A 16,772-nucleotide genomic window follows, 5' to 3' on the forward strand; every position below is an offset into this window, starting at 1 on the left:
GATAGTTCTCAACTTACGGCCACTCATTTAATGACTGTTCAAAGTTACGACGGCACTGAAAAAAAGTGACTTATAATCGGTTCTCTGATTTACAACGGTTGCAGCTATCCCTGCTTTTACATGATTGAAATTTGGCCGCTGGGCATGTTTTCACAACAGTTGCAGCATAGCAGGATCATGTAATTGCCAGTTATGTCCTTCCCACTCAGCTTATGACAAGCAGAGTCAGTGAGGGAAATCAGATCTTCTTAATGATCATTGTGATTTGCTTAACAACCATGGCAGAAAAGGTCGTGCAATCAGGCATGGTCAGGTGATGACTCACTTAATGAATCCCATTAAGTGGGAAGGAAGTTCCCGTCCCAAATGTGATCATAAGCTGAGGACTGCTTGTCTCACATTCAGCTGGGAATCTAGAGAAAGGAGCTAAAATTAATATCATGTGGTTATATACTGTATTGGTAGTGAAAACATTAATATAGTGCATGAATGCAGGGATGGCATTGTTGAAAGTGTTGGCAGGTCAGCAAAATGGCTGTGACAAAATGGGCTTCCAAAAGATAATTCGCCTACCTTTTTTCAGTGGCGAACTATTTAGGTTAACACTGTGCCCCAATGATCCACAGAAGTATCAGCAGCTCATCCAGCCATAGAGGAAGTTTTTAGGGATTTGGGTGGCTGGTTTTCCATAACCTTTTCATGAGAAAGGAGCATGTTTCTTTTAGTGACAGGTTATCAGGTTATCAAGAAGCACACTCCAGAGATGTGACTTTCTGTCCCTTAGTCCTCACAGCAGCCTCTTTGAGGAGGGACTTTGGGAGATGGAGTTCAGCAGCATCCAAAGAGCCACATTCTTATTGGGTGAAAACGCCACTTAATAACCCCACAGGAGAAAGCCGGTTCTTGTCGTAGGCATTGCGTTTGGAACCGTTGCTGGCCCATTGCCATAACTTTTGCAAGAGATTTAGAGTGAAGGCCTGCTGCCATGTCTCCTATCCTTCTTTCTCTCCCTCCCTCCCTCCCTCCCTCCCTCCCTCCCTCCCTCCCTCCCTCCTTCCTTCCTTCCTACTTTCCCTCCCTCCCTTCCTCCCTCCTCCCTTTCTTCTTCCCCTCCTTCCTTCCCTCCCTCCCTCCTTCCTTCCCTCCCTCCCTCCTTCCTTCTTTCCCTCCCTCCCTCCCTCCTTCCTTTTTTCCTTCCTTCTTTCCCTCCCTCCCTCCCTCCCTCCCTCCCTCCCTTCCTTCCTTCCCTCCTTCCCGCCCTCCCTCCCTCTCTCCTTGCTTCCTTCCTTCCTTCCTTCCTTCCTTCCTTCCTTCCTTCCTTCCTTCCTTCCTTCCTTCCTTCCTTCCTTCCTTCCTTCCTTCTTTCCCTCCCTCCCTCCTGCCTTCCTTCCTTCCTTCCTTCCTTCCTTCCTTTCTATCCCTCTCTCCCTTCCTCTGCATCTTGCAACAATACAGATAGTCCTCAACTTACAACAGTTCATTTAGTGACCGTTCAAAGTTACAACAGCACTGGAAAAGATGACTTATGGCCGTTTTTCACACTTATGACCATGGTCATGTGATTTACATTCGGATGCTTGACAACTGACTTGTATTTATGATAGTTGCAGTGTCCTGGGGTCATGTGATCCCCTTTTGCGATCTTCTGACAAGCAAAGTCAATGAGGAAACCAGATTCACTTAACAACTGTATTACTAATTTAACAACTGCAGTGATTCACTTAACAACTGTGGCAAGAAAAGTTATAAAATGGGGCAAAACTCACTTAACAAATTTCTCCCTTAGGAACATAAATTTTGGGCTCAGTTGTGGTTGTAAGTTGAGGACTCCCTGTACCATCCTAATTTTCTTTTTCTCCAAGAAGAGAAATAGCTCACCACCCTCTCCAATGCTTATACGGCCAAATTCTCTCTTATCTAATATTTCTTTCCTTGACAGTAATATTAATAGAATACAAAAAAAATGACAAGCTTAAACGCCCTTGTAGTTTATAGCCTTCGGGTGGTTAAGCTGTTTTTAAATATTTAATATATTTATAGGATTTGTGCAAAGACAGGAGTTTGGAATTGCCTCGGGGATTCATATTGCTTAAATTAGGTTTCACTGCACAGATGCCTGTGGGGACAGGGAAAATCAAATGCTACTTGCTATGCAGAAGCTTCTTTTCTGGTTTAAGAGAAGAGCCCAGCCTCCATCAAAATAATAATAATAAAAAAACACTGAAATGTAAGGTGCGACATCAGATTTCCAGGTTGTTTCTCCCTCCTACGACTTTTTTCTAGAATTGCAGATTAAAAATAATGTGAAATGTTATGGTGCCATGACAGCATATCCAAAAACTCAGTAGTAGGTGGGAATCTACATGTCTGGAAATGAATCTTATAGATTCACTGGAACTTACCTTCGAGGAGATAAAAGAAGGCAGCACTCATTGCCTGTTTATGGAACAGCCTTCTCCTTTAGCAAGCTCACATTAGCGTTGAACAAGGTGGCAAAAAAGTTAACGTAAATCTCACAAAGAAGGAACCAGAGTTGTTCTGGTGCGCGAAACTTTAATTAGGGGCCGATTCCTGGAATAATATAAGGAAAGTCGTTTCTACAAGGGATGAGTCTGTTTATTTCTTGTCCCTGCCTTTGTCAGGTTGGGAATCCTGGTGAAGCTGGTTCACGTGGGCCAGAAGGAAACCGTGGCATGCCTGGCGTAGAAGGACTTCGTGGGCCGCTCGGCCCCCGTGGTTTGCAAGGGGAACAAGGGCTTCCAGGACTGCCTGGCAGCCAGGGACCAGCGGTAAGTGACAGCTTCTTTTTACAATTTGCCCTAGCACAGGGGTAGGCAACGTTGGCTCTTTTATGACTCGTGGACTTCAACTCCCAGAATTCCTGAGCCAGCCATGCTGGCTCAGGAATTCTGGGAGTTGAAGTCCACGAGTCATAAAAGAGCCAACGTTGCCTCACCCTGCCCTAGTAAGTGCAATTCCAGTATTATGGAAGAACAGATGCAGGAAGAAGAATGTATTTCATACTCCTTGGCTTGCTAGCACGGGCTATTTAGCTATGAATTTAGATTATCTTTTTTTTGTGTGTCACCATCCTTGATTGGCTGTGTGTGGAGTGTTCCACTAGTGCTGTCCTAGCTAAAGCAGCACATTACAAACTGCAAGAGAGTCAAAGACCTCCTTTTTTGCCCAAAGCTTTAATGTAGCACAGAGATCACTTCCAGAGGCCTTCTGCATCCTGGGCAAGAGGTTGTGACAAGCCCCTACACTGCCAATACATTTCAAGACTTGGAAGAAAAAGTCTGAAAGTGAAGCAATTGGCTGGGTCTCTAAGGATCTCCAGAAGGATCTCAAGGATCATAGATGGCTTGTGCTTTGCAAATGAATCTTGAGGGTGACTCTGTCCACCTCTCCGGGGAAACTTGACCTGCCCCAGTTTTAGCCTCACTTGAGAACCTACAGTATTTTTCTAACAGGTCCATTGTGAGTCTATTAGTGTTCTGGATCCTCTACGACAGTGGTTCTCAACCTTTCTAATGCCACGACCCCATAATACAGTTCTCCATGTTGTGGTGACCCCCAACCACTTATACATCACTGGGTGCCAGGGGCGTGGCCAAAGAAAAGGGGAAAAAAATGGCGGACAGCCTTGTTTGGCAACCCCCGTGAAATGGTCGTTCGACCCCAAATGGGGTCCCGACCCACAGGTTGGGAACCACTGCTCTACGATCTAAAGTATCTCAGATGTCAGCCATAATATTCTTTCAGCTGAATTTACACATGGCAACGTAAGAGTTTTGGGAAACAGTTGGAATCACTAATGAAATATATTTTGGTAACTTTGTGTAGGCAGCAGGAAAGAGCAGGCAGAACTAAATCCATAAAGTGAACAGGGCAGGCAATCCACCTTTGAGAATTAATCCTAGACTCTGAATAATACAATTGCCATTGAGAAGGTCCTACCCCAGCATAGTCGATGCACTTATTTTCATTGGAAAAAAATAACCGTTCCTCGACCACTATGCTTTTCACTTTTAAAATGGTCCCTTGCTGACATTCATCCGTGAAGGTGCTTTTTTTTTTGCTACAGTGCACTTGGATTTGTGTGATAATGAACTTGAACCTGCAAGAGGCAAAGGGAGCAATAAGAACTCTTTGCAACTCTTAAGCAAGATGCTGAGTTGGACCAACAGAGTTTCCTACTCAGGTGGTGTGCCAGCCTGTATGGAATGTCTCTTCTTGCCTCTGTTCTCATGCCCCACATGCTCAGCTCCCATCTTCTTCTAGTGGTCTCCTTTTTGAAGTAAGGTGCTAGGAAGCAGCACAAAGGACTCACCCAACATCCTATAATGGCTTACATTCTCGTTCTTGGCTTTCTGCACCTTGTGTTATTGGAATTGCTTCAATCTGCAGGCTTGAAAATATGCTTGCAGCTGCAGAATTGTTTCCTTTACTGTTTATATTCCCATCTAGTCCTTCCTCACACAATCACTGTTATTTTAATGCTGTGTTTATTTCAGGGCAGAGAGCCGACTGATCTGCATATTAAACAGGTTTGCATGAGAGTAATACAAGGTAAATAAAAATATTCTACTTATATATTTTTAAGGTTTGGTCATGAGTTTATCTGCATGTATAGTTAACTCTACAATTTCATGCATGCATGCATGCATGTTTTGTTTTGTCAGCTCTTGCATTCATATCCCCCTGCATTGTCTTGCACTAGTTTTTTTTTTAAATCCAGCAGAGTTACTGACTATAAAAGCTGAAGTGCAAGATCGGGGTGTACAAACTCAGATTCAGGTTTCCTACTCTATCAAATCCAATCACTCTCTCACACAACCCAACCTATTCCACAGGGCTATTGTGTAGATGAAGCAGCAAGGTATGTTTTATCCTACCAGGTACTACGTGCTGCATAGAGCTCTCAAGACTAAGGCAAGAAATAAATACAGTAATAAATGAAATTAATTCGAAGATTAACTGATCCACAGAGGGAGCACTTATTTATTAGGCATTTTGACATTTTATAATAATTGTGAGCTTTTGAATTCTCCAGAATGCCTTTTTAGGCAAGATCCTCCATGCTCAGGGAAAATCACGACTAAGGGAAAGGACTATTTTTTAAAAAATAGCGTGACTGATTTATAACAGTGCCAGTACAAAGTTCCAGTTTTAAATGGAACATGCTACCAGCAAATACGGTATATGCTTTTCTAAGTTTGCCAGGAAGGGGAAAAAATGAGAATCTCTTTTTTTAAAAAAAAAACCTAAATGCAGCCAGTAAAGTATTATCTAGATACATCTCTTGTAACACATAGAATCTTACTTGGTAGTGAGTAGAAAGAAAATGATCAAGACATTAAACTATTTACACAGTTGAAGACAATTTTGCCATCAGAATTATGATTCTTGAAGAGATGTAGTTAAAAACAAGGAGCCGATAATAGCAATTCATTTCTTAAGAAAAAATTAAACTCTTCTCCAAGAAACATATACTTAAGCTTCTAGATCTCTCTCTCTTTCTCTGCCTCACTCACACACATAGATATTCTCTGTGGAAATTTTCTTCATGGAAAATTGATTTTGTGATTGTGTTTTTAAACTAATAGGATTATATTTGGAACTGCTAAATAATCACTTGTTCTTTCTTGTTATGATGGCTGTCAGATCACTGAAAAAAGGACATAACATATACATTACATATAAATATTTGCAAATTCAATCCCAAAATCTCTAGGGAGGGCTAAGAATAAACTCTCATCTGAAACTAGCAGTCAAACCTAGATAGATTAGTGACCTGTCTTTCAGGATGCTTTCTGGGAAAGAGAAATTGGTAAGTTCAATAGAAATCTAGGACCTTTGCCAGGGTATAAGGTTATTCCAATAAGCAGGAATATGTGTTAAGTAAAAGAACTTCCCTCCCCCCCAATCCTGCTATAATTAATATAAACACATTAATCATAAACAATGTTGCTTTTACCTAATGTTGCATTTTATGGAGTTCCATAAACATAGGTAAAAATTTCAAATGTTTGTGACACGTACAGCAGTTCATAGAAATTGGAGGGCTCAGCCCCAGAATAACCAGTCTTTCTCCTATGGTACATGTAATGAGCAGATAATAAGCTTCTTCAGTTATTAATACACATAAACATGTTAACAGCATAGATTTGATTCTCGCTTGATGCATTATTGTACTCGTGGTTTGGGATTTTATTGTTGTGGAAAAATAGCTTGCTAGAGGCTGCTACTGAGATCTGCTGGGATGTTACAGTGTTGTATTTCTGAAGTTTAAGAGGTTTTATTGCTCTTTGTGATTTAATTTGAAGCCTTCTCAGTGCAACTATTTTTTAAATTGCCCAACAGAGGACTACATTCATTTCCCGTTCCAATATGCCTTTGCTACCAAGATAAATGTTTCCTTCTCCCGTGTCAGTATCAATTATTCTAAAATGGAAAGGCAGCAGCTTGGGGCCAGAGCACCTATTTCCTCTCTCCCTCTCCCTCTCCCTGTCTCTCCATCTCCCTCCGTCTCTCTCCCTGTCTCTCCATCTCTCTCTCTGTCTCTCCGTCTCTGTCTCCATCCATCCATCCATCCATCCATCCATCCATCCATCCATCCATCCATCCATCCATCCATCTCTATCTCAGAGCAATATTCTGATTTAAGCAAGGATTAATGAAGCAAGTTTTTTTTTTTTATAACTGAGAGGAGATCCATTTAACAGGAATAGATCATAGGGATGACACAGCCTAGAACCTAGCTAGCTACATCTTACCAGGATGTACTCCATGCATAGGCCTAGGAAAAAAGGCAAAAGAAAGAGACCTCCGATTAGCAATTTGTCAATCAGAATGACAGACAAAGAAGGAATATGGAGCAAATCTTTACTTACTGCTCAGGGCTCCCTCGTGGTCAGAAAGTCCCGAGATCATATAGCGTTAGTGCCACTGGACTGACCTCACCAACAGTCTCAGAACCGGAGGGCAAAAATCAGTCTACTAGATGGAAACTGTTTTTTTTTTTAAATCTCGGGGGGGGGGGACACATCCATTGCTAGTTACCTTACCTCTTCCTACTTCCTACCTTACCTCTACCTTATCAGACTTACCTCTTCCCTCCCTGTTGAGGGAGAAGGGGCCACGAAGCTTTGCCCTTTTAGGATTCCAGATGCTGAAGTGGGAAATCAGCTGTTTTAAATAAGGCCCTCTCAGAAGGGAAGCCTTAATCTCACGCTCACTTGACTTCTTGCTACGTGAACAACCAGCAGTAATCTGTATACCATCAACCAATTTATAACAATAGAAAATTTCATAGTAATACATTATTTATAATGAACGTAGGAAAGTTATATACCAATGATTTCCACCATTTTGAAATCAGATGTGGGGTTTTGCCATTCCAAAATGCTAGGGGCCATGATGCAGTGGTGCAGTGACCAGAATGCAATATTGCAGGCTAACTCTGCCCACAGCTAGGAGTTCAATTACTATTGCTATTAGAAAACTGACTTATCTTTAGCTCAGTTTTCTGCTGTAACTTCAATATTTTCTTTTGCAGAGCTTTGAAACAATGCACATAGCTCTTCTCACCCCTGATCTCAAGAGGACTGACACTGACATTCCCTTTCCCCCTTTTTTTAAGCAGGAGAGGACCCTTATGTCAAAACTAGGCTGTTCGGTTTCCTTCATTTCTTTTTCTTCTCCTTTTGTGAGGGGAAGGGGGACTTTAGTTTTTATTTTGCCACAGCACTCGCAGCGATTCACACTAGGACTGTAAGTAAATCACGAAAGGAAGATAAGTTTGTAGCTTGCCCGCAAACTGCTTAAGAGAGAAGGCAGAGGGAAGAAAGGGATAGTGTGGAAGTAGTTCACCTACCAGGGGTAGGCAACCTTGGCTCTTTTATGACTCATGGACTTCAACTGGGAGTTGAAGTCCATGAGTCATAAAAGAGCCAAGGTTGCCTACCCCTGACCTATACCTAAAGCATGAACCCTTACTTTTCATATATATATATATATATATATATATATATATATATATATATATATATATATATATATATATATATAGTATCTGATCAAGCAATTAACTACAAAATAATGATTACAAAATAACAAAACAATGATTACACGACAACACTACATGTATCAATATAAAATGGTTACTATATGTAAAATAAATGCTAATGTCAAACTTAAACATACCAAAATCACAAGCACAACAAAATCCCTCCAGTAGTCTTCATGAAGTTCAATAGTTCTTTCTTTTCATTGAGCAGAACAATTTGCACAGATGGCTGCTAGTCTTCGGAGGCCTGAATTTGGGGATCCTGGCATCCCAGGCCCACCTGGCCCACCAGGCTCCCCTGGACTTCCGGGACAAAGTGGCTTCCCAGGACAAGCTGGATCCCGGGGGTCGCCTGGTCTTAAAGGCCCTCCCGGTGACACTGGGCCGAAAGGTCCCAAAGGTGAGAAATTCAGAATATTGATTTGTGCATCAGCTATGTTATTATTGTGACCTGTTTATTAAATTTTATGGAGCCCAGTTATTTGGTTCTCCATTAAATGTATGAACGCAGATTCAACCTCATTCCTTTTCCTGTCCTTAGCTGCAGGGAAGGGGTTGAAGAAGGCAACATGGTGAGGCACTGCATTGTGATGTAAAACTCCAGCCCCTTTTGTAGGGACATGCAATCCTGATGCATTACCAAAGGGCAGACTTTGCAGGATAATGCAGCATCTGCCATCTTGATTATTTTCATACCCTCCTCCCTCCAAATGTATGCTACTACTGGGTTCGCATGAAGTATGAGAAATATTTCTCTCTTTTTTATTTGACTCCGAAAAGGAATATGAAGTACTTTTAAAAAGCTATATTTACTTCAGGATTGATAGTCCTTGACTTAAGACTATTCCAATGAAAAAGAATATTTGCAGCTCAGGGTTGACATGAGGGGTCCTTGGTGTCCTCTAAGACAGTGCTCATAGGGCTCCGTCTTAAGCCCAGTACTCCGTCTTAAGCCCAGTACTCATAGGGCTCCGTCTTAAGCCCAGTACTCTTCAATATCTTCATAAATGACGTACATGAGGGAATAGAAGGGGAATAGCCAACACCTCATAGTTCCCTACGTCCGGTTAGATCCCACAGGCTGGGCCTCCTTCAGGCCCCGTCGGCCAAGCAGTGCCATTTGGCGGGGCCGTGGAGGAGGGCCTTCTCTGTGATGGCGCCCACGCTTTGGAACCAGCTCCTCCCGGAGATTAGGACCGCTCCCACCCTGTTGGTCTTCCGTAAGCTACTTAAGACCTGGCTTTTCCGGCAGGCCTGGGGTTTATAAAACATGACCCCTGGATGATTCTCTTTGTACTGTTGTTCTGTTATGTTTTATGTGTTTTTTATTGTTAGCCGCCCAGAGTCCTTCGGGAGTGGGGTGGCTTATAAATTTTAAAAAATAAAATAAAAATAAATAAACACCCCAGAAGACAAGCTCAGGATCCAAAAAGATCTTGACAGACTTGAACAATGGGCCCTATCCAACAACATGAGTTTCAATGTGGGGAAAAGCAAAGTTTTACATTTAGGCAGGAAAAACTAAAGGTACAAGTACAGAATAGTTGAAATCTGGCTCAAAAACAGTAACTGTGAGAGGGACCTTGGAGTCCTAGTGGACGATCACTTGAACATGAGCCAGCAGTGTGCAGCAGCAGCCAAAAAGATAATACAATCCTGGGTTGTATAAACAGAGGCATAGAATCAAAATCACGTGAAGTATTAACACCACTTTATAAAAACCTAGTAAGACCACACCTGAAGTACTGCAATCAATTTTGGTCACCATACTATGAAAAAGATGTTGAGACTTTGGAAAAAATTCAGAGAAGAGCAATTAAAATGATCAAAGGTTTGTCTAGTCTAAAGAAAAGAAGAAATAGGGGTGACATGATAGCAGTATTCCAGAATTTGAGGGGCTGCCACAAGGAGGAGAGGGTCAAATTATTCTCCAAAGTACCAGAAGGCAAGATAAGTGTCAATGGTTGGAAACTAATCAAGGAGAGAAGCAGCCTGGAATTAAGGAGAAACTTCCTAACTGTGAGGACAATTAACCAGTGGAACAGCTTGCCCTCAGAAATCGTGGGCATTCCATCACTGGATGTTTTTAAGAAGAGACTAGACACTCATTTGTCTAAAATGGTAAAGGTTCTCCTGCTTGAGCAGGGGGCTGGATTAGGAGACCTCCAAGGTCCCTTCCAGCTATATTCTATTCTGAGCTTGGTTATTTTCTTGCAGATGTTTCATTACCCAAACCAGGTAACATCATCAGTGCTAGTCTGATGCTAGTCTCACGCTCAAACTCATGATGTTACCTAGTTTGGGTAATGAAATGTCTGCAAGAAAACAGCCAAGCTCAGAGTGCACCAAGGACTCCTTACGATTGTGTGCTGAACACTGATGATTGAAATTTATAATGGCCTTGGAAAAAGAGCTTTATAATCTGTGCTTGCACTTATGACTGTGGCACCATCCCTATGGTTACATGACTGCAATTTAGGCACTTGGCAACTGGCTTGCATTTATAACCATTTGCTGCCTCCTGCAGTCCCAAGATCACAATTTGTGACCTTTTTGGTCACTTTCCAACAGCAAACAGGAAAGACTATCAATTGGGGAGGCTAGATTTGGTTCATGACTATGGTAAAAATGGTGGTGAAATCAGGTCTGGTCACATGATGACTCAATTTAGCAGAATAACAGAATTGGAAGGGACCCTGGAGGTCTTCTAGTCCATCCCTGCTCAGGCAGGAAACCCTTTTACAACTGCCTTAACTTACAACAGAAATTCGTGTTCCAACTGTAGTTGTAAATCGAGGATTACAGTATTTGCACTTCAGTTCATTCAGAGTTCTCCAAACAATTTGTGTTCTGTTATAGTGGCAGTGTTTCTACAGTGACCCTGAAGTGGATTTATTCATCAAGTAAAGCTGTGTTAACCCTATGACTTTCATTTTTTTCATTAGTCTGTCTGTTCTAGAATAAACAAAAATTCCTCGGCTTTACAAATAAGAAGCATCAGTCATTGGAACATGCAGAAGATGTAGCATCCAATCCAGATCATTGTATATGGGGCATCTCAATAGTGCTGATATTGTTAGCTCTAATCAGGAAAATGGGAAAGAAAAGATTTGGGCAAGATGGTTATTTTTGAACCTGAGCAAATTGGGATTTGGGAGAGTGGGAGTGCAATTTGCTTTACTCTGTTTTATAATATGTGTTATTTTTTCAAGATCCGAGGTGAGCTTTCTGATCCTTATTCAGCTGTTGAGTGAGCTCATCTGGCAGATGAAGTGAGATGTCACCAATATGTAGATAATACTCTATTTCCCTAATGTAATCTGAGTTATGTTTGGCTGCAAGGGTATAAAATTCTGCAATGGGTAGAATTAAATTTTGACGATCTACTCAGGGTAGATGTTCATCAGATCTGGAAATTCTCAACCTGGTTAGGATATATCGGTTCGTAGCTTAGGGTGCAACATTGTATTTTATCCACTAAATAAAATTTGACATTCTACTATAGGCATTTCCAAAGACACCATGCAGTGGTATGATAAATAGCATTTGGTTTCCAAGTAAACCACAGTCCAGGCTCAACATGCATATATATCTCCCGGAGGAAACTAATTCTGTGAAATAGTTCTCACACTCAAAGATCAGAGGTGGCTAAAAGGGGGAGAGAGAAGAAGTGAAAATGAACAAAGCTTTAGACCAAAATAACTTGCTCTCTGACAACCCTACAAGATAATTACACTGGCACACAGTAATCAGCACCTAAAAGCATGTAATACCTAAAAGAAGGAGAATGTGAATGAGTGGGCAAAATAAAGTAAGCCAGCATGATAATAGCAGCTAATTAACCTGCACAAAGGAAGAATGCAAAGTCTGCATTTTAAAACTCACAGTTACAAAAGACAGGAAGAGGTGAGAAATGTAATGCTTCCAGAAGAATGTGGCCTGGCAAGAGTGGCTTAAAGGTTATATAATAAAATCTATAATGTTTTAACAGCATTCCTCCTAATGACAGTTCAGTCTCCATCTTCTAGGCCTGTGGTTCTCAACCTTTTTAATGCAGTGACCCCCAGCCGGTCATAAGTCGAGGACTACTCAACCAGTCGTAAGTCGAGGACTACTCAACTGGTGCAGCACCGTTTGCAGAATGGGACTTTTGGCGGGCTCAGCAGGGCAGAGACAGCCTGGACAATTCCTATTGGCTTTTGAAAGCCAATAGAATTAGACTCTATTCAAGAGAGTCTATTCTATTGGCTTTCAAAAGCCAATAGAATAAAAGGGAGTAGCATAGTTAAGGAAAAGGGGAAAAAAAAATGGCGGACTGCGTTGTTTGGCGACCCCCGTGAAATGGTCGTTCGACCCCAAATGGGGTCCTGACCCACAAGTTGAGAACCACTGTTCTAGGCAATTCTCCAAAGCAAGCCAGGAGGAAAGGAAATTCTAAAACAGGCAGAAGCAGCTTCAGGAAGGATGCTGAGCTCCCATTGGGGCAGTCTCCATGCGGAATACTAGAAAAGGAAGGAAAATGTGTATTCTCTGTAATGTCTCCCACAGCTAAACAAAACTATTCTGATTTAATGAACCAAATGGCCTTTTCTGGTTGTCAGCATTGCAGGGAACTGAAGATCTGCAGTATCAGCTGTTTCAGAGTGCACTTACATGCCTCTGGCATTGCTTAACTATTCCTGATTAAAATCAAAGCATCCTTTATGCTTAATAGGATGTAAGGCATAGAAACCCACTTTTACTAATTGCAATGAAACACAGGCACTCTTAGAAATCGTGAAACAGAAAAAAGAGACAGAGTATAATGAAAAGGAAAACTAAACTGCCCCCCCCCCCAAAAATCAAAGTCTTGACATTAGAAAATAGGTGTATTTCAGTTTACAGTATTATTAAAACTTTCAGATCTTATTAACATGACTAAGAGGCCTGCATTTAACTATATAGATTAGCCAGCTTATTCACTTTTAGGCTAAATTCAAGGTACAAGGGCAGTGGTTCTCAACCTGTGGGTCGGGACCTCATTTGGGGTCGAACGACCATTTCACGGGGGTCGCCAAACAACGCAGTCTGCCATTTTTTTCCCCCTTTTCCTTAGCTGTGCTACTCCCTTTTATTCTATTGGCTTTTGAAAGCCAATAGAATAGACTCTCTTGAATAGAGTCTAATTCTATTGGCTTTCAAAAGCCAATAGGAATTGTCCAGGCTGTCTCTGCCCTGCTGAGCCCGCCAAAAGTCCCATTCTGCAAACGGTGCTGCACCAGTTGAGTAGTCCTCGACTTATGACCGGCTGGGGGTCGCGGCATTAAAAAGGTTGAGAACCACTGTACTAGGGATTTATTTTTAAAGCTTTAAATCAGGGGTCTTTAAACTTGGCCCTTTTATGACTTGTGGACTTCAACTCCCAGAATTCCTCAGCCAGCTGGCTGAGGAATTCTGGGAGTTGAGGTCCACAAGTCACAAAAGGGCCAAGTTTGATGACCCCTGCTGTAAATAGCTGGAAGCAGATATATCCGAAAGCCCACCAGGCTTTAAGATGTGTTCTCAAAGCCTTTTTCAGGTGCCTTGATAAAAGCATCCACCATAAACGTTTAAGAGCATTGACATGGGCGCCTTAATCTCTGGCCCAGCAACCTCCTTAATCAAAGCCATTTGCAGAACAGAGGAGACTTTATCACCAATGACACTTGCTTCACAGACTTTTTCTAGCCCCCCAAAAAAGTCTTCTTGACTCGTTTTAATAGTTTTAAGGACGTGTTAACGGTTGATTGTACCCTAATGGGAAATTTTAAACAACAGGTAGTACGCAAATGTTTTAAAAGATGCAAGGGTATACAGTACGCACAATAAAACAAACGTTTGTTTTCTTGATTTTTATTTTAGGGGACACAGGTGAAAAGGGGGAGAGAGGACTCCCAGGTCAAGGGCCCAAAGGCTTGCCAGGAACAACAGGACTCCCTGGTAAGCATTGAAGATGGTCTCTGGGTCATTTAAGAAATGACCAAACTATTTCACATTTAAAAAACCCACCTGTTTAACACACTGCTGGAAATTAAGGCATCTGCTTTGAAGACTGAGTGCTGCTCTCTCTCTCTACACAGCAAAAAACACTCTTATCGTGCATTTTCCCCTCTACCCCAATTTTTTTTGCCTCCTTTTCTGTTGCAGTTTTGTAGTCTCTATCGCAATAGGTGACTTGACTTGATTGATATCTAATACCAAGCCATAAGGGGCTGTTTTGGATTAGCATGAGTTAACCTGCTCGTTATGATTTAGGAATCTGTGCAAAGTTGACCATTCTTTTTAACAAACCTTGGTTGAAACATCTTGGCTTAAACATTGTGTGTCAACTCTGCCAGTGTGTATCTCTTTTAAAAAGCCAGTTAGACCTAAGGTTATGGTTCCTGCAACATAACTGCTATCATTTTTTTTTTCTCATGCTGCTTTTTACACCTTTATCATGGTGGGGAAAACTGAGGATTTACACTTTAATAAAAATCAGCTTGAAAGCCAAGAGGCGATAGAAGTATTAAAATCAGTTTCCATTGTGTCATAACAGCACAGTATACAAAATTGCATGAGACAAGGACCAAGCACACATTAAATAAATTAAAAATACCACTATACGTTTCTACTTAAAATGAGTTGTGTGAGGATTTGCAAATCGTTTAAATTGATTTTGGTGGCGCAGCATTTTGAAGTTCAGCTTTTGGATACTGCATTGGGGATATAGTGGGAATGGGAGGGGAGGAGGCTCTGCAAAAGTCTTCATTGGTCATAACTGAAGCAAAAGTGCCCTCTAGTGGCTAGTAGAATCAAATAATTTGGCATAGTAAAAATAACCTTATGGAAACTTCTAAAATAGGGCTTTTCAACCTTTTCACCCACTGTACCACTTTTAGGATATGGCAATATCCGAGTACCACCAGTCGCCTGCCAAGGTGTCAAAAACTTGACCCCCCCCAAAAGGAAAAAAGTGATGAAGTACAGGTAGTCTTCGACTTACAACAGTTTGCTTAGTGACTATTCAAAGTTACAATGGCACTGAAAAAAGTGCCCCCCAAGCCATAGCCAAGCAAGACACCTGCCTGCCCGCCCAGCGGCGCTTTTCCTCCTGTCTGAGGTTTTCATTGTTGTGAGCATTTCTGTTGAAGATTGGCAGCGGGGTGGGGTGGGGGGTGTTTGGTTTTTATTCCCCCGTCTACTGGGTGGTTGCAGCAGGTTTTGGTCACTTCACATGACCCTGGGACACTGTGACCGTCATAAATATGAATCAGTTGCCAAGCATCTAAATGTAAATCACAAGACCCTGGAGATGCTGCAACATTCCAGCTGATCGGTGCTTCTTCTGGCTCAGCAGAAGTGTCAGGATCAGCGCCGAGCTCCAGCTGGATCCTGGCGCTGATCCTTGCACTTCCACTGAGCCCTGACAGCCCTGAAGAAGTGCTGATCCTGGCGCTTCCGTTGAGCCCTGACAGCCCTGCAGCTCCAGCCGTCTCTCAGTCAGGCTTGTGTGGTGCTACCACCGGTTCAGCTCATTCCCCTCCCCCGCTACCACTTTTCTAGGATGGTCATGTACCACCTGCCAGGTGCCAATGTACCACAGGTGGTACCCATACCACTGGTTGAAAAGCCCTGTTCTAAAACACTGTATTATGAATAATTCTGCAAATAACCCCTTTATGTTTCTCTGCATTAAAAGTAAAATGTGTTCTTTTGCTTTAATTTCCTAGCAGACATTCTCTCTCTTCTTTTCCCTTATGTTGTCTATGTCACTTTTCAACTTCTTGTCTGCCTTTGTCAAATTGATCATTCCAGGCACAATGGATCACTTGTGAAAAGCAATTGACGGTGTCTTTGCATATTAGGATGAACTATTAGATCATAGTTTACAAACTGGGATAGTTGGATGTGCATTTTATCTAGTGCGATATATCCAGATGGTGAAAGCATTTTCTCATTGGAGAAACCTACTCCCTATTGACTTAATAAAGGAGGAAAATGAGAACCCAACTTCCCCTTTCATACAGAAGATGACTGTATATAGCAATGTTTTCCAACTTGAAAACTTTGAGATGCATGGACTTCAATTCCCAGAATTTCCCAACTAACATTGCTGGCTGAAGAATTCTGGAAGTTGAAGGCCACACGTCTTAAAGTTGCCAGGTTTGAAAAACATTGGTCTATAGCAGGAGCTGGCAACCTTAAACACTCAAAGAGCCACTTGGACCCATTTCCCAGGGAAAAGAAAACACTGGGAGCCACAAAAGTTGTGCGTGCGCACACGCGGGAGCGGGAGCTTGATTGAAGAGTTTAATTAAAAAGAAACAGAGGCTGCTGTGCATGAGTTCTCTCTCTTTCCCTCCCTCTCTCTCTTTGTCTCCCTCCCTCTCTCCCCCCATCCCTCTCTCCGATCTTCTGCTCACCTGGCAAGCTGGCTTCACACTGTCCTCCGACAAGCTGACACACATTCTTTTTGGGCTGGCTCTCTCCTGCCCTTAGTCTGCAGTCCTCTTCCCCCACTCAGTGTGTGTGTGTGTGTGTGTGTGTGTGAGAGAGAGAGAGAGAGAGAGACAGACAGACAGACAGACAGAGACAGAGACAGAGACAAAGAGAGCTGCTGCTTCCTGCTTCCTGCTTCGACACAGTAAAGGCAGGAGCCCTGTCCAATAAGCTTGTCAGCTCGTTGGAGGACAGCTTGAGG

At 42.2% G+C, this 16,772-nt stretch overlaps 1 protein-coding gene across 1 annotated transcript in view; it reads left to right on the plus strand.

The window, feature by feature from the left end:
• The window catches only part of COL9A1 (collagen type IX alpha 1 chain), a 94,997-nt gene that overhangs the window by 76,734 nt on the left and 1,491 nt on the right, over positions 1–16,772 (plus strand). The window contains exons 34-37 of the mRNA XM_039346720.1: positions 2,643–2,789; positions 4,518–4,572; positions 8,283–8,471; positions 13,952–14,029. Of these exons, the coding sequence (XP_039202654.1) occupies positions 2,643–2,789; positions 4,518–4,572; positions 8,283–8,471; positions 13,952–14,029 (469 nt within the window). The remainder of the gene's footprint in view (positions 1–2,642; positions 2,790–4,517; positions 4,573–8,282; positions 8,472–13,951; positions 14,030–16,772) is intronic.

The sequence above is a fragment of the Crotalus tigris genome, unplaced genomic scaffold, assembly GCF_016545835.1.
Source record: "Crotalus tigris isolate CLP2741 ecotype Arizona unplaced genomic scaffold, ASM1654583v1 scf7180000018016.4438896, whole genome shotgun sequence".
NCBI classification, from domain to species: domain Eukaryota; kingdom Metazoa; phylum Chordata; class Lepidosauria; order Squamata; family Viperidae; genus Crotalus; species Crotalus tigris.